At 44.4% G+C, this 23,333-nt stretch overlaps 1 protein-coding gene across 3 annotated transcripts in view; it reads right to left on the bottom strand.

The window, feature by feature from the left end:
* dcbld1 (discoidin, CUB and LCCL domain containing 1) overlaps positions 1-23,333 on the bottom strand; it is a 112,149-nt gene that overhangs the window by 41,259 nt on the left and 47,557 nt on the right. For all 3 annotated transcript variants that reach the window (XM_048531116.2, XM_048531118.2, XM_048531117.2), the window contains exons 3-4: positions 9,717-9,854; positions 1,537-1,588 (exon numbers count right to left, since the gene is read on the bottom strand). In XM_048531116.2, coding sequence (XP_048387073.1) covers positions 1,537-1,588; positions 9,717-9,854 — 190 coding nt within the window. The remainder of the gene's footprint in view (positions 1-1,536; positions 1,589-9,716; positions 9,855-23,333) is intronic.

Below are 23,333 nucleotides of genomic sequence, written 5' to 3'. Positions count from 1 at the left end.
GTGTAGAATGGAGTGACCTAGGGGTCCAGGTGCATAGTTCTTTGAAATTTGCATCACATGTAGACAGGGTGGTTAAGAAGGCATTTACATGCTTGCTTTCATTGGTCAGACCTTTGAGTATAGAAGTTGGGATGTTATGTAAGGGTGTGCAGAATGTTGGTGAGGCCTCTTCTGGAATACTGTGTGCAATTCTGGTACCCTGCCACAGGAAGGATATTATTAAATTGAAGAGGGTTTAGAAAAGACCTACCAAGGTGTTGCCAGGAACGGAAGGTTTGAATTATAAGGAGAGGCTGGATAGGCTAGGACAGTTTTCACTGGAGTGTAGGAGGTTGAGAAGGGACCTTATAGAGGTTTATAACATCATGGAGAGGCATAGATACGCTGAATGGCAACGGTCTTTTCCCTAGGGTGGGGAAGTTCAAAGCTGGGGGGCATTTTTTAAGGTGAGGCAAAAAAGATTTAAAAGGGACGTGAGGGGCACACTTTTACTACAGAGATTGGTTAGTGTGTGGAATGAACTGCCAGAGGAAGTGGCAAACGCAGGTATAGTTGAAACATTTAAAAGACACTTGGATAAGTACATGAATAGGAACGGTTTGGAGGGATATGGGTCAAATGCAGGCGAGTGGGTCTAGTTTAGTTTGGGAACACTGTCAGTAAGGACTAGTTGGAGTGAAGGATCTGTTTTCAAGTTGTATGACTCTATAACATTAAAGTCCCATAAAAGTGAACAATAAATTATTACTATCCCATTTTTCTGAAGAAGGATCTTGACCCGAAACATCAGCTTTCCTGCTCGGCCTGCTGTGTTCATCCAGCTCAACACCGTTTTATCTCAGACTCTCCAACATCGGCAGTTCCTACTATCTCAATAAATTATCACTATCCCAGTCTAAGTGTGACTATTTAGAGACTCCCATTAATAACTATGCTATAATTATTGCACTTCTCTAAAAGTTGCTTGCAAATTTACTTATCTACATCTTTCCCACTGCTTGGTGGTCTATAGATGACACTGAACAATGTAACTGCACCTTTTTGGCTTATCTATTTGGCTGGAATGAAAGAACTATTTCATTGAGGATATCCTCTCTTTGTAGCATCGTAAATTCTCTGAAATCAAATTGCCACCCTTCCCTTCTAATACACCCTTAGTACCGTGTATCCAGGAATATTAATAGACAGCTTTGCCTTTCTTTGAGCAAGGCATCTGTGAACAACAAAACTAACGCACTCCCCCCTCCACCACCCCAGCCCACCCCTGGCCTTCTCACTACCTTATCAAGTTGCAAATTCAGCCTGATATTTCTTAAGCTAATGCAGAAAACCGTAGAAACTCAACTTGCACTGATGTAATTTACATTACTTTCTGCAATGTTTTGCACCTGTTTGGCCACTTTCCCATCTAACTGTGACAAAAATAACTAACACAACTACAGGAAAAACTCATCTATATTACCACAATTAATTCTATTGAATAATATACAGAAGAAAATATTCATTCAGAGAAAATCTGTTGATTTGAAGCCTTACCTGAACTGTGGCTCATCATAATGGTTTCCTTTATCCAGACAGGTAATCAGATCTGCATTGAATTAAAATCAGTATCAATGTACATTATAAACCCAGCCTATACTGCAGCTCAGATGACCTTTAAAAGTGGATTTACCAAGTATCAATCATCAGAATTTCCTTTTATAAATCTATAATCCATAACACATAATTGAGGCCAGTTAATGAAGTCAACTGTGCACTTTATTCCATGGGGATTCTACTGTTATGTTGCTGATTCCATCCAGCTGTCTGTGGTTACAAAATTAATGAGTTCAACAATTTTTAAATTTTAGTTAAACGTCATTTATATTCCAAAGGCTGTCTACATTATTTAATTATTTTTAAACTGAAAAACAACTGGGGTAACTAAACTACACATGACAGATAAATTATGGGACGTCACTTTTGATTGAATTACTGGTAAATAAATTGACAACTCTTAGAATTTACATTAGCTATCATCACAGTCACAGCAATATTAGTCATTCCTATGAGTGGACCTCATTTCCCTATATTCTGGACTGCATCTATTATTATGTACCAGACTAGACTCCCTCAGGATATTTTAAGAAGGTAGTCTAAACCCTACCTATTCTTATTTTAAAGGCAAATGTAAAGTGAAATGTGATCCAGATGCAATGCAACTGGTCAAACATTTTGATGGTAAGCAAAACACAATTTATTCAAACACTAACGTTAAAATACAACAAAAGGAAGTACATATAAAAACTTTACTGGAAAACTTAACTGAATAATAGATACAGTAACTATTATTAAATAGTTGTTCTAATAAAATAACATCCAATAAACACATCCCTTGGCAAAAAGGCAAATTCAGAGATCGAACTTTTTTTTACACGCAATGCTCACAGTAGGAAGAGAAACCCCAGCTTCAAATTGTAACTGAGAGAGAGGAAAAAATAGCTTCTACCTTCTCCAAAACTCCAGCAGCTTTTGCTGAATCTAAAAGCTAAAGAACTCTAAAGAATTCTACTCCAAAACCTGAAGGCTAAAGAAAACCTAGAAATTCTGGTTTGAGAGAGCTGGCCACACCCACCCAGGCTGCTTCTATTGTAGCAATTAAAAAAAAAACTCAAGGCCTCGCAAACTTTGTGCTACCACAGACTGCATGGTATCTCTTGTTAAATCTCTCTTAAAAGAAACCAAAACAAGATACATCTCTTAAAGCAACAGCATTGTCACATCTCCTCATTGTGTAACAATCTGACAGTTGAGAGCATAACCTGGGGTTTGTAACAATGAAAGCTTTTTCTGAACTTTGCGTCACAGATGTACAGCACAGAAGCACAGCCTTCAATCTAACTCATCCATGCCGACCAAATACCCTAAATAAATATAGTTCCATTTGCCAGCATTTGGCCAATTTCCCTCTAAACCCTTCCTATCCTTGCACCCATCCAGATGCCTTTTAAATGTTGTAATTGTGCCAGAATTCACCACTTTGTCTAACAGCTCATTCTACGCATGCACCACCCTCTATGTGAAAATGTTGCCCCTTAAATCCCTTTTAAATCTTTCCCCTCTCACTTAAAACTAATCCCTCTAGTTTTGGACTCCCCCTCCCCTGAGGAAAAGACCTTGTCTATTTGTCCTATCCATGCCTCTCATGATTTTATAAACCTCGATAAGGTCATCCCTCAGCTTCTGATGCTCCAGGAATAATAGTCCAGTCTATTCAGCCTCGTCCTATAGCTCAAACCCTCCAAACCGGACACAATCCTCAAACTTTTCTGAACCTTTTCTAGTTTCACAACATCCTTCCTATACCAGGGAGACCAAAATTGCACGTAGTATTCCAATACTGTCTGAACCACTTTCCTGTACAGCTGCAACTTGACCTCCAAACTCCTATACTCAATGCACTGACCAATAAAGTCAAACAAACTAAGCGCCTTCTTCACTATCCTATCTACCTGCCATTCCACTTTCAAGGGACTACAAACCTGCACCTCAACGTCTCTTTGTTCAGCGACACTCTTCAGGACCTTACTAAGTGTATAAGTCCTGCCCTGATTTGCCTTTCCAAAACACAGCACCTCACATTTGTCTAATTGAAGCTCTTTTTGTCACTCCTCGACCCATCGGCCCATACGATCGAGGTCCTGTTGTATTCTGATGTAACCTTCTTTGCTGACCACTACACGTCCAATTTTGGCATCACCTGCAAACTTACTAACCATACCTCCTATTATTCCATCCAAGCCTTTTGTATAAATGATGAAAAGTAGCGGACCCAGCAACAATCCTTGTGGCACATCACTGGTCACAGGCCTCCAGTCTGAAGAGCAACCCTCCACCACCACCCTCTGTCTTCTACCTTTGAGCCAGTTCTGTATCCAGATGGGTAGCTCTCCTTCTATTCTGTGTGATCTAACCTTGCTAACCAGTCTACCGTAAGCAGCCTTGTCGAATGCTTTACTGAAGCTATAGAGATCACATCCACTTTCTGCCCTCATCAATCCTCTTCATTACTTCTTCAAAAAACTCAACCCAAGTTTATGAGATGTGATTTTCCATGTATAAAGCCATGTTGAGTATCCCTAATCAGTCCTTGCCTTTCCATATACACATAAATCCTGTCCCCACAGAATTCCCTCTAACAACTTGCCCCCCACCGATGTTAGGCTCACCAGCCTATAGTTCCCTGGCTTTTCCTTACCATCTTTCTTAAATAGTGGCACCACATTAGCTAACCTCCAGTCTTCTGGTATCTGCCTGTGGCTATTGAAGATACAAATATCTCAACAAGGGGCCCAGCAATCATTTCGCCACCTTCCCATAGAGTTCCAGTGTACACCCATTCAGCTCCCGGGGATTTACCCACCTTTATGCATTTTAAGATGTCCAGCACCTCCTCCTGTGTAATGTGGACATTTTTCAAGAGGTCACTATTTATTTCCCCACATTCTCTATCTTCCATATCCTTCCTCACAGTAAACAATGCCGCAAAATACTCATTTAGGATCTCCCCCATCTTCTGCAGTCCCACACATAGGTGGCCTTGCTGATTTTATGGGGCCCTATTCCCTCCCTAGTTACCCTTTTGTCTTTAACGTATTTGTAGAATATCTTTGGATTCTCCCTAACCCTATCTGCCAAAGCTATTTCATGTCCCCTCTTTGCCCTTCTCAGTTCCCTCTTCAGTATACTTAGCCACTGCAATTGCATTCATATGTGCTATCACTGTTTTCTACTCTTAAGCCTTAAGTGAAGTACTGAAATGGTGCATAATTTTAAACCAAACTGTTATGATTATGTACATGAACAGTTTTCAGTGAGTTAAATCATCCCTTCTCCTCCCATACTTGCATGCCTATTCAGCACTTGCTTCCTAGCTCTTTCTCTATCTCCACAAAGATTTTCCCATGTGCCTGCTCTCCCTGAAAGTCTTCCGCCCTGACATTATGGTTTAACAACTGTCAAACAGCTTATCTAATTCACTGTGAACAATGTTACAAGGTACGTACCAAAATGGAAGAAAGGAAATCTAATGTCATGTCTAGTGTTATTCAAATTGCTTATCAGATTTCACATGTTTTATCTCCTACCCTTTCATTTGTATTTTCTGAGATCGATATTTTTAAACTAAACAGAAAATGCTAGAAATACTCAGCATGGTATAGCTACATCTGTGCAGAACAAAACATAGTTGATGAGCTAAACATTCCCATTTTTAGGCAAAGATTTTTTTGAGGGTCATTAATGGCACCCATTCCCCCATTGCCATGGCAGCATTCCTCACACAATCTTCCACTCTTCATCTCATTAATATTGCAACTGCCCTTTAAGGAGAACATTTCATGGAATCATGAAGGAGAGATGAAGTGCTCACTGCTGCAAGGAATGTGACATTTCTATTGCTGGCTCCATACATAAACTCCAGAACAAAAGTACCGCATAAGTTCCAAGCCAGGAACCGTCTTTACACTGTGGTCCAGCACTCTAATCACCGAGGAAATGGCTCCAAAAGGAGGGTTAGCAAATCAGTTCACCGACTTAGGTGGGCCAGTGACACAAGAAAGGTTGTACACTGAGTTCACCAATATCAACCACAATGTTTGTTTCCTTTTTTTGGTTTCCTTCCTTCATTCATCTGTTCAAGTTATGTCTTGCCAGGGTAGATGTGGAGAGGTTGCTCTGCCCTGTGGGAGAGTCTAGGACCAGAGGGTATAATCTCGGAATAAGGGTTCACACATTCGAGACAGATGTGAAGAGGAAATTCTTCTCTCATAGGCTGGTGAATTTGTGGAATTCTTTACTGCAGAGGGCTGTCAAAGCTGGGTCATTCAGGATATTCAAGGCTGTGATAGATTTTTAATTGGTAAGGAAACGTTTAGAAAAGGCAGGAAAGAGGAGTTGAGGATTATCAGACAGCCATGACTTTAATGACTGACAGAGCAGGACTGATAGAGCAAAAGGCCTACTTCGGGCCCTAGGCCTTTAGATTGATTTGTATCTTGCCCTTATCACCATTCTCTTTAGCCATGGAAAGCTGGATCTTATGTCCTTCAATCCCTTCTGACTTTCGCCTTATCACAGATGTTCCTTTTGGCCTGGTCCTACCCATTCCTTGCTCAAAATCTATTGCATCTCTAACTTCTCCCACCTCTGACTAAAGATCACAGATTTAAAACACTGACGTTGTGTTCTCCCCAATTGTAACCTGCTGAGTTCTGCCATCATTTTCTATTGATTTTTTTCATTTCCAGTCTCTGCAGTATACTACTTTTCAACTATTTTTATGAAAATATTTTTTGTTCTTCTTCTGCTCACAATTGACATGATTGTGATATTAGAATAAAAAGAGCTATTGATTTTCAATTCCATCATTTTTAATGCATGGCTTTAATACTTGAGACCTTTGTGCACTAAAATAGCTTTGAAACCAGCAGAGCAATTACCTAATGACTGGCTTCATGACTTGCCTATCGTTGTGAGGTAAACAAAGTCAAAAACCACACGACACCAGGTTATAGTCCAACAAGTTTCCTTGAAAGCACTAGCTTTCGAACTGCTGCTTCTTCATCAGGTGTAGTGAGAGAGACATCAAGACACGGAATTTATAAGTAAGAGATCAAAAGATCACATATCTGATGCGAAGGTATTGAATAAACTTAAAATGGCTGACTGACTCCATCCTGTTAAATCTTTAATCAGTCAGACAGCAGATGCAGGTTTTGACTGATTGAAACGCAAATCCCAGAATTTCTTTCACATCACTGCCCTTAGATAACTGAAGGTTTTATCAATGTTTACAAGAGGTGACATCTCAGGTCAGACAATGCATTTTAGGTTTGAGACTTTGTTTATAATCTGCCTGGGATTTAATCTGGAGTCAGATTTATTTTATTTCCACAGCAGGAATTTAAAATGCCCCATTGACTGACTGTGTCTACAAACTGTGTGCTTTTTGAACAAAATCGAATGTATCTGCAAATACAAATTCACCCCATCGATATGTGTGTGTGTGCGCGTGTGTGTGTGTGTGTGTGTGCGCGTGCGCGTGTGTGTGCGCGCGCGCGCACACACATCTGCATGTGTGAGAGAGAGGCAGACAGTCCCCGAGTGTGAGGGAGGATATGTGTATAAAAGAGTGAGTGTGAGAATGTGTGTGAGAGAGGGGGTCTGTACGAGTATGTTTGTGTGATAGCGTGTGTGTGTGTATGCGTATGGTGTGGTGGGGTCACCTGTAATGTGACATGAACCGATGATCACGGTTGAGGTCGTCCTTGTGGGTACTGAACTTGGCTGTCAGCCTCTGCTCGGCAACCCTGCGTTGTCGTGTATCAGAGATACATAAAGACACTGACTTGAAATTAACATTTTATCTTAAGGCACTATAACTCAGTTAGCTGTGAAGGAAACCTAACTTCCTATGTTGATTTACACCTGCTAAATTTCACAGAGGAGATGGAAGACAACTATCAAGCTTGGAAACAAATAACTTGGATATTGGAATATACAGTTCTGAGGAAGGATCACCAGGCCTGTACCTTCCTGTTTTTGTTCCTGATTTATAGCATCCGCAGTTCTTTCGGTTTTTATTGGAATGCACAAGCTAACTACTTTCCAGAGCAGGGAAAATGCATTTGTAACTGCATCCAGCTTGGGAAAGAAAGTGTTCTCTTAGCTTCCAAAGAAAAAAAATGTCCAGTGAAAAAGCTAGTTTTAAAAAAAAAAATTAGGTCAGTGAGAAATTAAAGGAAAACTGAAATCTTCACAGAAGTTGCTGGAAAGGTTCAGCAGGCCTGGCATCATCTGTGAAGGAAAAAAATCAGAGTTAATGTTACGGGTTCAGTGGCCCATCCTCAGAACCTTCCCCCTCTGAGGAATGGTCACCAGACCCAAAACGTTAACTCTGATATTTTCCTCACAGATGCTGCCAGACTTGCTGAGCTTTTCCAGCAACTTATGTTTTGTTACTGATTTACAACATTGACAGTACTTTCGGCTTTTATTCTGAATAATCACTACTGCTGAAGATACAAAACATGAATTAACCAATCATCGCCTCAGATTAAAATTGTACATCTCAAGGATACTCCAAGAAATTTAAATGAAAATTCCAATCATCCTCCTTTTCTACTGGAAACTATCCCTTTTAAACTTTGCACCTGTGTATATGTGTATAGTTAATGCTGTGTCTATGTTATTTTGCTCAGGGTTAACAGATCATTTTTCTCTCAAGAAACCTTGTCATTGTATCTGTACTGATACAGTATATATTGGGTACGTACATTGTGGTTAGTGATAGGTACAAGCTAAAAAGAACATAAAAATCTTTGTCTGATCCATACAGAGAGTAAAAACAGAGTTCACGATTCGCCCCTGCCCTGGTCATTCACACAGTCCAAACATGAATCTTGTTTTTCTGGATGTGAGTTTGCTCGCTGAGCTGGAAGGTTAGTTTTCAGACGTTTCGTCACCATTCTAGGTAACATCATCAGTGAGCCACCGACGAAGCGCTGGTGTTATTTCCCGCTTTCTATTTATCTGGTTACCTAAATAGAAAGCAGGACATAACACCAGCGCTTCGTCAGAGGCTCACTGATGATGTTACCTAGAATGGTGACGAAACGTCTGAAAACTAACCCTCCAGCTCAGCGAGCAAACTCACATCCAGAACCTCAACCTGAGCTACAAATCTTCTCAAAACTCGCTAATCTTGTTTTTGTGAGATGTCTACTCTAAAAATGAATACATTTTAGAAAATCCTTAAGACTCAAAATAACTTCAAGTAAAAAGCATCAATGCAGAAAACTGATAAAGGCAGATTTGGAACAAATGCAAGCAAATTCTTTTACGTGCTAAGTGATAAACACAGAAATAATTCAAAACTGGGTAGAAAAGACAAAAGCATTAGAATCATTTAGGTCAAGCAGCACCAAAGGAATGGGAACACTGACGTTTAGGATCCAGACTCAAAACGTCAGCTTTCCTGCTCCCCCGATGCTGCGTTCATCCAGCTCCACACCTTGTTATTGCAGATTCTCCAGCATCGGTAGTTCCTACTATCTCAGAATCATTTAGTAAACACTGACAGGCATTTTCTGACAAAGTAAAGAAACTGGTTAAGTGGCATTCTTCATTCTAATTCTATTATGATCTCATGCAAGATAATTATCTTCAACCATACACTGAATAGGTTAACATGAGTTAAAGTAACTAATAAGTTTGGTTCAGGACATTCAACTGTTTCACTTATATGTGGAAAAGACCATTGTTAATTTCACAGAATCATAGGAATGCCTACAACGTGGAAGTAAGCCATTCAGTCCACACCAATCCTCTGAAAAGGATCCCACCCAGTCTCCTACTCTCCTACTCCATTCTGTAATCTGACAATTCCCATGGCCAATCCATTAAGCCTGTACATCCCTGGACACTATAGACAATTTAGCATGGCCAATCTACCCAACCTACACATCTTTGGACTGTGCAAGTAAACAGGAGCATCCAAAGGAAACCCACACAGGCACAAGGATAATGCAAAGACTCCACACTGTTGCCTGATGGTAGAATCGAACCTGGGTTCCCGGTGCTATGATTGCTGGTATTTTTAAAAAAACGTGTTATAGAACTAAACAAAAATTTTAAAATGCTGGTATGAAGATAATCCTTGGCTTCTAATACCTTACCTGGATGGCTGCTTGCAGCATACGATAGTAAGAAGCCACGTCCTGATATGTGAGAGCCACTTTTAAACTGAATGCTCATTTCATTGCTGTCTATGTGGATTTCTCTGGAGTCTGAGTTTAGGCTTCCACAATAAGTACCTATGTATAAATAGAAAGTTATTCAATGACACTTAGATTAGCCCAAATTTACATTTTTAAAATATTATTTGAACACATAATAGACACTGCACTTCAAATGAACATTCTAAAGTATATTGCAGGCGTGGTAAAATGTGATAGAAATATTAGCATCTCTTTTTTATCGGCATGTTTACTTTTTAAGTTCAGTTCCACATTATGAGAAGCATGGTGTTTCTCTTAGAAAGGATTTATAACTTTAAAAGGGTACCTACCAAAGAAGATAACATGACTAGTTTTAGATTGAGCTAACAAAAACAGGTTGCATGTTTTCTTGCACTATAAACATCCAGGATTCACAATTAGTCAAAATCGGTCCATTTTATATTGCTTCCTCCAATCATAAACCAAGAATGTCCAAATGTAAACAACTTCAAAACATAAAAAAAAATCTGGATTTATTAAAGTTGATGTAATTAGATTTGGATTCCAGATGTTACTTGAGCATTCCCTTTTCATGTCATATTAATAAATTAATTCTAATGGAAAAAAAAGATCACTGGTGCAGCTTTTTATTGAAATTCTCAGCACTTGATCATTAAAAAATTGTGTACAATGATATGGAATATAGTGGTAAACTATGTCATGATGGTACGTCATTCTGTGATATTAATCTTTATTTCACCACCTGGTAAAAAGCTTAGGGTTGGTTTACCCAAAAGGAAGGAAGGAAACAACTTGAGCTGCATGGACACTGCAGAAAGCACTTGACCTACAAGTCACAGCCATAGAATTCAAATTACCAAGCAGCATGCTTGGGCAGTTCACCTGCAAAGTTTCTTATCTGTAATTCGTTCAACTCTCTCAGGAAACACACATGAAAATAATCTAAGGACAAAAAGCTACCAGAAATCTGGACAACTGATGTTGCTGAAAAAGCTCAGCAGGTCTGGCAATATCTGTGAAGAAAAAATCAGAGTTAACATTTCAGGTCTGGTATTCCCTCCTCTGAGGAAGGGCCACTGGACCCGAAACATTAACTCTTATTTTTTCTTTGCAGATGCTGCCAGGCCAGCTGACATTTTGTGCCTGAGTTATAGATCCGCAGTGCTTTCAGTTTTCATCTGGACAATAGAAACTGCCAAGGACAAAGGTGATCTATCTACATTCATTGTATAAAGGGGGGCTGAGGACACACCCTATCTGTTTCAATAGCTTTGACAATGGCAGATTAAAGTACTTTCTTTTTTAATATGAATTATAGATTCATAGAATCCCTCGTGTGGAAACAGGCCCTTCAGCTCAAAAAGTCCACACCGGCCCTCAGAGAATCCCTCTCTGCACATCTTTGGGCTATGGGAGGAAACGGGAGCACCCAGACAAAACCCATGCAGACATGGGGAGAATGTGGAAACTCCACACAGATAGTCACCTGAGGGTGAAATCAAACCTGGGTTCCTGGCATTGTGAGGCAGCAGGGCTAACCACTGGGCCACCATGCTGCCTCAGGCCAATGACGGACATTTTTGGCTCTGAAATTAATAAACCATTTGTCACGTAGCACGGGTGGGAATCAAACCCATGATTTACAGTTTACAAGACCAATGCCTTCCCATTTGGCCAATACCATCAAAATGTGGCAACAGTCAGTTATCACATGATCAAACCCATTCTAACAAAAAGCTTTTTTATAACAAAATTCAGGAAATCTGAAATAAAAATTGAAAATGCTGGAATGTAGAACAGCCTTTGGATTCAATATGTTAACTTTGTTTCTCTCTCCACAGATGCTGCTGGACCTGCTCAATTTCTCCAGTATTTTGTGTTTTTATTAACATTGATTAAAAACTTGTATGTTTATTACAACAGGCAGCAAAATTCAAGACGGCCCGCAGTACGGAACAGTAACATCAGCTGTTTCTCAATGCATTTCTTTTGAAGTTGGACCATATTTCTGTTACATTTTGGAATACATCACAAGAGCGAAAGAATTCTACTTGAAAGGAACTTCAAATGCCACTTTGAACAAGGTTGGATTAGAGTTTAAAAGAGACTGTTTTCAGACAAACAACAGCTTGCATGTGCCAAAACATCACTGGAATTTGTCTGATTCCATGTGGCTTGTGCGATTAAGGAGAGTTTTACCTTTAAATTCTCCATATACTTTTAACTGAGGGAGCTTTTAACAACAAAAACCAAACTCTCCAATTAGTAATCCATGAGAGCCAGCTAGCTTATTTCGGCGTATAGTTTTATATTGTCAAATTCAGACCAGTTTGGGAATTTAAACAACGTTTCTCTAAAAAAAAATCAAACTGTGTTTGAACCACCCCAGGAGCAAAAGGGAGGAATTTATTCATCCCTCCAGAATTGTTTGTAACAATAAATTGAGGACAAACTTCATTTTGTAAATGTATCAAAGGCAATATGGTACAAATGATTGTCAAATGCCAGATATGATTTTACATATTTGGCAAACATATTGACAATGTGATAACCGAACAGAGAAAATTGAAACTGGCATTTCTGTTCATCACCTTAAAACAGATGTTCAAATGATTACTCATTGGCATGCCAACCATTTATACACCAAAACATAAAAGCTTTCTAAAAACAGCATGTTGCAAATTCTGACTGATGAAGTGCTTTTGAAATGGAGTTACTGTGTGATTAGCGAATGCAGTAACATTTTGCGTAAATGAAGGACACGGGCGCGCGTACACAGAGTCAAATAGTCCACATTGATGTTTTAGTTAATGGATAAATCTGGCCAAAATTCAAACAGCATTCCAATTCTTCAAATACACCAAAGAGAATCTTTTGCCATCATGAGAACGGAGAGAGGCAGCCTCAGTTTAACATCACATTTGCCAAATTGCTGCAAGTTCAATAGCTTGTTATGGTCTACCTGACCAGGAAGACTAAAATCAGCAATCATGTGAGCACTTAACTTCTTTTTTTCAGATGGAACATGCTTAAGTTATAACTTTGTATGGATTCGTGGGACAACTGCAACAAAGCAGGCCGTTTGACCAGTTGTGTACGTACTGAAGCAACTTTTCTAGTTTCACCTCCTGGCCCTTCCCTAACAGCCCTGCAAGTTATTTTCATTTAGATAATTGTCTCCTTCCCTTGAAACTGCCTCTGGCAGACCCTCAGGCATAGTACTTCAGGGTCCAACCAAAAGCAAAATACTGTGAATGCTGGATATTTGAAAATAATAGAGAATGCTGGAGAAACTCAACAGGTCCGGCAGTATCTGAGGAGAGAAAAAGAGTCAACTTTTCAAGTCCTCTTTAGAAATGCAGTTACTTCAGCATTCTGTGTTTGTTTAAATTCTAACCACATGCTACATAAAAATACTTAATGGTGCATTGCTTCTTTTGCCAATCATTTTAAAATCACTGTCCTTTATTCTCAACCCTTCAATTCACGGGAACAGTTTCGCCCTGTCTGCTCCATCCAAAATCCTCATCATGTTGTACGTCTCTATTAAATGCCCTCTCAATCTTCTCTTCACTTTGAAACAATCTTGGCTTCTTAATTCAATCCATGTAATTGCAGTTCCTGATTGCTGCAAGTATTTGGCTGATGATTTTCTGTGCCCTCTCTAATGCCTTCCAATCTGTCCTGAAGTATGGAGGCTTGAATGGGACATTCATCTCTCGCTGAGGTCAAACTATTGCCTTATTTAGGTCCATCATAACTCCCACGCTCCTGCACTATCTGTCCCTGTTTATAAAACTTGGGGTCCCTTATTCTTGATCTACTCTCTCAACCTGCCTTGCAGGTTGATTCAATGATTTGTATTGATATGCTTGCAGTTCTCACTGTTCCTACAGGACATTTAGAACTGTGCTTTTTGTTTATATCATCTGTCCTTTAAACCTTTAATCCTCTAAGTACTTTAGAGTGTCATTGATACTTAAATGTGCAGATGTTTTGGTTGAGTATCAATCAAGCAGAATATTTCCTCATTAAATTACAAATTCCTCCTGATGGATCACATTTAAACATTGAAGTAATGAGCTTTATGGGTAGCAAAGGAACAAACAAGTTCAAGTGATTTCTTCTCATGCACTTAAACATTTGTGCAATTCAATTAATTTCATATTCTACCAAACACTTGTATGGCATAAGTAACTCATTCAGATGGCTCTCCATTATTTTCCCCAACTAATGATTCTGCACGGAAGACTGACCTTCTGCAGTAATTACAAAACATATTGCGGGGGGAGGGTCGAGCTAATTAGTTTCAGATTGAGCTAGCAAAAACAGATTGCATGGTTTTCCAGCACTATAAACATCTAAGATTCACAATTAGACAAAATTGTTGCACTTCACATTACTTCCTCCATTCATAAACCTAGAGTCCAAATGTAAAAAACTTCAACAAACAAAACAAGAAGACTCATTATAAATTATTTAGTTGGATTTGGATTTGGATTCCAGAATTTGAGCATTCTTTCATGTAAGTAAATTAATTCTAAACGAAAAAGCACTGACCAGTGATACAGCTTGAGACTGAAATTCTCAGCACTTGGCCATTAAAACATTTTGCATAATGATATAGAACACTGCAGTAACAAATGTTCCAACAATAATGAGTCAATGGAAATTATGGAATACTAATCTTTAGTTTCATTGCCTGGTATAATGGTTAGGGTTGCTTTATCCAAATAGGAAGGAAACAAGCTGCAAAGGCATGGTTTTAGAGAAACAGTTACCAATTGATTTATCTTGATATTTTCTTCATTTAAACAGGACTATTACCATCACTGAAGGCAGATCACAAATACAGAGAGTAGGAATGAACAGCACAACACACTTAAGCATATTCATGAATTGTTCATTGATCATCTTCAGACAACAGAACGGTGCTCGTGACAGAGTAGTGCTGGGTCAATAGTAATCTTTCAGTAACAGAATTGAGATCTGTTAAACAATTACAAATAGCAACTGAAGACATCTGACCTGAACAACAACTTGAGGGAGATAAGCTGCAGATGATTCCATGGGACAAACTAATCCTGACGTCAGTGGTTGGGAAGCTACCGGAGAAGATACTGAGGGATAGGGTCTATATCCATTTTGGAAGAAAATGGGCTTATCAGTGATAGACAACATGGTTTTGTGCAGGGAAGGTCACGTCTTACCAACTTAATAGAATTCTTTGTGGACTGTGACAAACACTACATTGGACAAACAGGCAGAAAGCTAGCCACCAGGATACATGAACATCAACTAGCCACAAAACGACATGACCCACTATCACTCGTATCCTTACATACAGATGAGGAAGGACACCACTTCGATTGGGACAACACATCCATCCTAGGACAAGCCAAACAGAGATACGCACAAGAATTCCTAGAAGCATGGCATTCCAACCGGAACTCCATCAACAAACACATTGACTTGGAGCCAATCTACCATCCCCTGAGAAAAAGAACAGGAAATGACATCACCAACCCAAGGAAACCTAAACAGATAAATAGAAAGTGGGACATAACACCAGTACTTCATCGGAGGCTCACTGATGATGTTACCTAGAATGGTGACTGATTATCTGGGAACAAACCTTCCAGCTCACATCTGGAACAAAATAAAGACCCACTCTTTTGTGGACTGAGAAGAGGAGAGCGTGATTGTGTTGGAGGTGGAAGGAAGACGTCGGGTTGGCTGTGCACCTTTGCAACCGGTAGATCTTAATGCTGGCTTCGGCCTAACGCTGGTTCAGGGGAGCAGCTAACCTGCAACGATGGCTGCGGCAAGTGCTCATGCCCCAGATCAGGGGGTCCGGAACACCATCCGTGTCTCCGTGAAGAAGGTGGATGAAGGTGCACCTGTGGACTGCACCTTCTTAGTGAAGAGGGTCCTGTTGGACTGTTGTGGGTTCGCTGCTGCGGACATTTGCTGCCTGCAGGATTTCCCCGGAGGAGGTTTTTATGATGTAACCTTCAGGAGTGCCAAGCTTTGCGAGCGCTTCCTGGAGGTTTTCAAGGAGAAAGGAGGTGAGGGCCCCCTCTCTGTATTGACCGCTGTCCCGCTGTTTGTGATGCCAGCGCAGAGGAGCCGTATGGTGTCTGTACACATGTACAACCCGCATGTGCCAGCAGTTGATGTCCTGACCTTCCTTGGAAGGTACGTAAAGGTGGTAGGGGACCTAACTGACATCATGGACCCCTTTGGCATCTGGACCAGTAAGAGGCAGGTCAAGGTGACGCTGAGGATGGGCGTGGACGGGAACATTGTACACCCACCGTCCAGCTTCGCGATCGGTGGGAGCAAGGGCTACCTGACCTACGCAGGGCAACCTAAAGTCTGCCATGCCTGTGGTAGGTCAGGTCACGTGGCGGCCGACTGCAAAGCCACCATCTGCAGGAACTGCAGGGAGGAGGGACACCTTGCAAACGATTGCCCACGAGAGAAAAGCTGCAACCTTTGCAGGGAAGCGGGCCACCTCTATAGGGCATGCCCGCAGCAGGGGACCACCTACACCCAGGTCGCCGGCAGGGGCAATGCGGGGCCAGCCCCTCCGGAGGAGAGGAAGGCACCAGGACCCCACTAATGTGCAGGAGGGCCAGGTCGTGCAGGAGGGCCCTGCCCTGCAGGATGGGCCCAAGGCCAGCAAAGCGCCCCTCCAGGCTCCGCTCCCCGCCCCCGACAACCTGGAGTCGATGGAGGCGGCGACAGGCGACCCAGGGGAGTGGACGACAGTCCGGAAAGCGAGGAGGAAGGCGCGTCGGTGGGCCCAGAACCGCAACCATCAGGCGGGAAGAGGCAGCTACGGGGGGCTATAAGAGCTCCTCTGACGAGGGAGATTCGGAGAGGGCCCGCCTAAAGCAGAAGCTAAAGATCTCGAGGGAGAAGGAAAGCAGCACCCCGCTTCCAGGTGACGGGAGGCATCCTGAGGCTCCCTCCGACACCCAGTCACGTGTCGCTGGGGCCCTGGAGGGCCCCCCCAGAACTTCCAGGCGGGAAGGAGGAAACAGCGCGTCCCCAGCCTGACTCAAGCCGGACTCTCCTGCCTCCGTACCCCCGACGGGGGGATGCCACCGGGAAGGCAGCACGGACGGTTTCCTCAGCCCGGAGAGCGTCCAGCAGTTAGCCCGGGCAATGGGCCTGAAGGAATAGATGGAGGGGCTGGACATTGGACTCGGGGAGGGTACTGCGGTCACTACCCACAATGTGGGTACGAGTTGCGAGCATTAACGTGCGCAGCGTCAAGTCCACCGCAAGATGTGTATCCACGTTGGCCTACCTGACCACCATCAAGGCGGACCTCCTGTTTCGGCAGGAGGGCGGGATAGCGCACGTCAGCAGGTACGGGAAATGGTCCGGCACCTGGACCTGTGGGCCTTCGATCTGGTCGGGGGGTAACGACTGTCGCTCCTCGGGCCCGGCTATTCTGCTGCGGGGGCGCACCTTCACCATTTCTCAAGTTCGGAGGTGGTGGGGGGGGCGCCTCCTAGTGGCTGTCGTCACCTACAGGAACGCTCCCCTGAGGCTGATCAACGTGTATGCCCCAGCAGTACGGAGTGAGCGGTTGGCCGTCCTGCAGCGGCTTCCACCCCTGCTGGCTACGTCCAGGCCGGTCATCCTAGGCGGAGACTTCAACTGCAACATCAATGTAGATGGAAGATCCGGCGTGGGGACAGCAGGTGGGGGGACTCAACTGGACGTCACATCCAGATTCCTGATGGGCACGGTGAAGGACGCCAAGCGGCTCGACGTCTTCAGCACCCCTGCAGATGGAGCGCAGCGGAGGTACACCTGGTCGCAGCCAGACGGGTCTATTCGCTCAAGGATAGACATCCTGTTTGTGTCACGGGTGTTCTTGGTCAGGTCCACCGGCATCGAGCCGCTGTTCTTCTCTGACCGCTGCCTCCTGCTGGCCGACTGTCACTTACAGGACGACCAGCTGGCCGACAAGGAGACGTGGAAGCTCAACACGACTCTGTTGACCCCAGAGAACGTTGAGGAGCTTAAGCGGGAGTACGCCGGTTGGAGAACTGTGAAACCCCTCTTTGAGTCTCTGGGCGACTGGTGGGAGATGGTGAAGGAGAACATCAAGAGGTTCTTTGTTCTCAAGGGTGTTTGGAAGGCGAGAGAGAGGCGGGGAAAGCTGTCGCGACTCCAGAAAAGGGTGCAGAACCTGCTCCTTCTGCAGTCGATGGGGATCAATGTCACGGAGGACCTCCGCGAGGTGAGGGGCCAGCAAGCCTCGCTCTTCGCCGCAGAGGCCTCCAGGATAATCTTCTGGTCCAGGGTCCACTCCGTGGAGCAGGACGAGACGTGTTCGCGTTTCTTCTTTCAGAAGGTGCACAAAGAGAGCTCTGTGCTTAGCCGGCTGAAGGAGGATGACGGCTCGGTGACATTGTCTCGGCCCGACATTTTGGAGGATCAGCAGATCCTTCTATGCCGGACTGTACGACACGAAGCCCAGGGACAGCACGGCCTCCGAGTCGTTCCTGTCGTCCATCACGGAGGTCTCAGACGACGGCACGAGGGAGTGGCTGGACTGGCCGATATCCCTGGATGAGCTGAGCAGAGCCCTCAAGTCCTTGGAGAGGAATAGGACTCCCGGGAGCGACGGCTTACCGGTCGAGCTGTATTCCGCTCTGTGGGACCTGGTCGGCCAGGACCTGCTGGAGGTGTACGATAGTGCGCTTCGGGGAGGGGAAATGTGCAAGTCCATGAGGAAGGGCATCATCACCCTCATTTACAAGAGGAAGGGGGAGAGGGAAGAAATTAAGAATTGGCATCCCATTTCACTATTGAACATGGACTACAAAATCCTGGCCAAGGTCATAGCCAACCAGGTCAGGTCTGTCCTGGAGTCGGTGATTCACCCTGACCAAACCTGTGCTGTGCCGGGCAGGAAGATCGCTGAGAGCCTCGCGCTTATCAGGGATACGATCGCCTACGTGCAGGACAGGTGGGTGGACACCTGCCTCGTCAGCCTGGACCAGGAGAAGGCCTTCGACAGGGTCTCTCATGCTTACATGAGGGACGTCCTCTCTAAATTGGGGTTCGGGGAGGGCATCCGCAATTGGATCCGGCTGCTCTACACCAACATCGTTAGCGCAGTCTCGATCAACGGGTGGGAATCGGACAGTTTTCCTGTCAGATCTGGAGTCAGGCAAGGCTGCCCGCTCTCTCCTGCCTTGTTTGTGTGCTGTGTGGAGCCCTTTGCCGCATCCATCAGGAAGGACGTGAGCCTGAAGGGCGTGACTATCCCAGGCAGCGGAGGCCTTCAGGTCAAGACCTCCCTGTACATGGACGACGTCGCCGTCTTCTGCACCGATCGTTGGTCGGTGAGTAGGCTGTTGGACATCTGCGGCCAGTTTGAACTGGCCTCGGGTGCCAAAGTCAATAGGGGTAAGAGCGAGGTCATGTTCTTCGGGAACTGGGATGACCGCTCCTTCATCCCCTTCACCGTCAGGACAGACTACCTGAAGGTGCTGGGTGTTTGGTTCGGTGGAGCTGGGGTGTGCACTAAGACTTGGGAGGAGCGTATCACCAAACTGAAGCAGAAGCTGGGCAGGTGGACGCTCCGGTCCCTCTCTATCGCAGGTAAGAACCTGGTTGTCAGGTGCGAGGTGCTTTCGGTACCGTTGTATGTGGCGCAGGCCTGGCCTATTCCCTGGGCCTGCGCCGCTGCGGTCACCTGGGCCATCTTCCACTTCATTTGGGGGTTAAGGATGGACCGGGTCCGCAGGGACACCTTGTACAAAGACCTGGAAAATGGGGGAAAGGGCGTACTGAACGCCACCCTCGCCCTGACGGCTACCTTTGTGTGCGGCTGCATCAAGCTGTGCGTAGATCCTCAGTACGCAAACACCAAGTGTCACTACTTACTGAGGTTCTACCTGTCCCCGATGTTGCAAAGGATGGGCCTGGCCTCGTTGCCGTGGAATGCTCCGAGTAGTTGGACCGTCCCATACCACCTGTCCTTCGTGGAGAAATTTTTGAAGGGAAACACCTTTGACCACAAGGCCGTCAGGCAGTGGTCAGCACGTAGTATCCTCGAGACCCTTCGGGAAAAGGAGAGGGTGGATCCCATCATGTGGCTCCCCACGCAGACTGCCAAAGTCGTTTGGCAGAATGCCTCATCGCCAGAACTTTCAAACTAGCACAAGGACATTGCTTGGCTGACGGTGAGAGGGGCTCTGCCAGTGAGATCCTTTATGCATGCCTGGAACCCGGAATCTCTGTGCCACCGCACGCTGCCCTCGAGGTGGCTGCGGCGGTTGGGGGGGGGGGGGGGGGGGCGGTGGGGCGAGACTGTCTAGCACCTCCTTCTGGAGTGTGCCTACGCGCAGGAGGTCTGGAGGGGGATGCAGTGGTATTTGTCGAGGTTCGTCCTGAGCAGCTCCGTGCTCTACGGGCTGTTTCCGGGGACAGACACCGAGACCAACATCAACTGCGCTTGGAGGACCATCAATGCGGTGAAAGACGCTCTTTGGTCTGCCCACAACTTGGTCTGCCAGCTGAAAGAACTGACCCCGACCGAGTGTTGCAGACTGGCGCACTCCAAGGTCCAGGACTATGTGTTGAGGGACGCGCTAAAGCTTGGGGCAGCCGCCACCAAGGCGCGGTGGGGAAATACCACTGTATGAAACCCTTCGTCCAGAATATAAAAAAAGGACCCTATCTGGAAACTGGGCCCAGCTGGCACCTTCCCCAACTCGTCAGGGGGCCAACAGGGACTGTGTGGGGAGACGACTGCCAGGGTATTTTCTTTGCTTTTTTTTTCTTCTTTGTTTTGTTTTTTTCCTTCAGTTGGTGTACGTACCCCCGGGTAACCGAGAGCGGCTTGCATGACTGGGTAGGTGTATAAATATGTTTTATTTTTTGTTCATCTTATGAATAAAGTATATTTTTTTCAAATATAAAAAAAAGTGACAAAACGTCTGAAAACTAACCTTCCAGCTCAGCGAGCAAACTCACATCCAGAACGTGACAAAGTTGATTGATAAGGGAAAGGCTGTAGATGTCATATACATGGACTTCAATAAGGCATTTGATAAGGTTCCCATGGCAGGCTGAAGGAGAAAGTGAAGTCACATGGGGTCCCGGGTGCGCTAGCTAGATGGATAAAAAACTGGCTAGGCAACAGGAGACAGAGAGTAGTAGTAGAAGGGAGTTTCTCAAATTGGCAATCTGTGACTAGTGGTGATCCACAGGGATCTGTGCTGGGGCCACTGTTGTTTGTGATATATGTGAATGATCTGGAGGAAGGTATAGGTGGTCTGATCAGCAAGTTTGCAGATGACACTAAGATAGGTGGAGTAGCAGATAGTGAAGGGGACTGTCTAGAGATTACAGCAGAATACAAATGGAGTGGAGAGTTGTGCAGATAAATGGCAGATGGAGTTCAATCCGGACAAACGCGAGGTGATGCATTTTGGAAGTTCTAATTCAAGAGCGAACTCTACAATAAGTAAGTGGAAAAGTCCTAGGGAAAATTGATGAACAGAGAGAACTTGGTGTTCAGGTCCATTGTTCCCTGAAGGTGGCGACGCAGGTCAATAGGATGGTCAAGAAGGCATATGGCATGCTTTCCTCCATTGGACGGGGTATTGAGTACAAGAGTTGGCAGGTCATGTTGCAGTTGTATAGGACTTTGGTTCAGCCACATTTGGAGTACTGTGTACAGTTCTGGTCGCCACGTTACCAAAAGGATGTGGACGTTTTGGACAGGGTGCAGAGGATGTTGCCAGGTATGGAGGGTGCTGGCTATGAAGAGATGTTGAGTAGATTAGGATTATTTTCATTAGAAAGACGGAGATTGAGGGGGGAACTAATTGAGGTCTACAAAATCATGAGGGGTATAGACAGGGTGGATAGCAAAAAGCTTTTTCCCAGAGTGGGGAACTCAATTACTAAGGGTCATGAGTTCAAAGTGAGAGGAGGAAAATTTAAGGGAGATATGCGTGGAAAGTTCTTTACACAGAGGGTGGTGGGTGCCTGGATCGCGTTGCCAGCAGAGGTGGTAGACGCAGACACGTTAGCGTCTTTTAAGATATATTTGGACAGGTACATGGATGGGCAGGGAGCAAATGGACACAGATCGTTAGATGACAGGTTAGACAGAGGATCTCGATCGACGCAGGTTTGGCGGGCCAAAGGGCCTGTTCCTGTGCTGTAATTTTCTTTGTACTTTGTTAATCTCCATGGACCCTTATCATGGTCAAGAGGAAGAAACTGCCTGGTTCTAGCATCCAGGAAACCCTTAAAAAGAAAAAGACTACTAATCAGGCAACAAAGTTCTAATTTCAACAAGGCAGCTGTCTTCCATAAGTGACATTTATAAGATTGAAGACATTCTAGATAATTAAAGTTTTTTAGCAAAGATTTGTAACTCTGGTTGTGGGTGAGGTTATTGACTTGCTCGTTGAGCTGGCTTGTTTTCATTCAGATGTTTCATCACCATGCTAGGTAACATCATCAGTGAGGCCTCCGATGAAGCGATGTTATTCTACTCTGCTTAGAATTTTTATTGTTCTGTCCGTAATGGTGAGTACTGTCCAGTTTTGCTCTTCATAGGATATCTACAATGTGGAAACAGGCCCTTCAGATCAACAAGTCCACACCTACCCTCAGAGCACCCCACCCAGACCCATACCCTTTTCCCTGTAACCCATCTACACATCCCTGAACACTACAGGCAATTTAGCATGGCCAATCCACCTAGCCTGCACATCTTTGGATTGTGGGAGGAAACCGGAGCACCCAGAGGAAACCCACGCAGGCACTGGGAGACACGCAGACACAGTCGCTGGTGCTGTGAGGCAGCAGTGCTAACCACTTGCCATATGGATTCGTAGAGTTGGACCCCATATATGTGTTTGTTGATTTGCATTATGGGTGGAGAACCAGGGAAGTCGAGATTATTCCATCACACACCTGATTTGTGATTTGTAGATGGTGGACTAGTTTTGGTGAGTTAGGGGGTGAGTTCCTCGCTGCAGTGGTTCTAGCCTCTGACATGCTTTTGTAGTCACCATGATTATGTGGTGAGTTGAGTTTCTGGTCAATGGTAACCCCCTGGATGTTTACACTGGGGTTGAGTGATGGTGATGCTATTGAACGTCAAGGAGCAGTGATTTAAGTGTCTCTCATTGGAGATAGTCATTGCATGGTAGTTATAAGGAGCAAATGTTGTTTGCTATTTGTCAGTCCAAGCCTGGATATCGTCCAGATCTTGCTGTATTTGTACATGGACTGCTTCAATATCAGAGGAATCGCAAACAGTGCTGAATATTGTGTGATTATCAGTGAACATCCCCACTTCTGACTATATGATGGAGGGAAGGTCACTGATGAAGCGGCTGAAGATGGTTGGGTCTAGGACACTACCTTGAGAAACTCCGACAAACATGTCCTGGAGCTGACTAACCACCAACAACCACAGCTATCTCTCAACCAACAGAGAGTTTGCCCCTTGATACACAGTGATTCCAGTTAATCTGAGTGTTCCTGACTGGAAAC

The sequence above is a fragment of the Stegostoma tigrinum genome, chromosome 4 (assembly GCF_030684315.1).
Source record: "Stegostoma tigrinum isolate sSteTig4 chromosome 4, sSteTig4.hap1, whole genome shotgun sequence".
Lineage (NCBI taxonomy): Eukaryota > Metazoa > Chordata > Chondrichthyes > Orectolobiformes > Stegostomatidae > Stegostoma > Stegostoma tigrinum.
The sequence above is the reverse complement of the archived record's forward strand: the minus strand, read 5'-3'. Positions and strand labels throughout refer to the sequence as shown.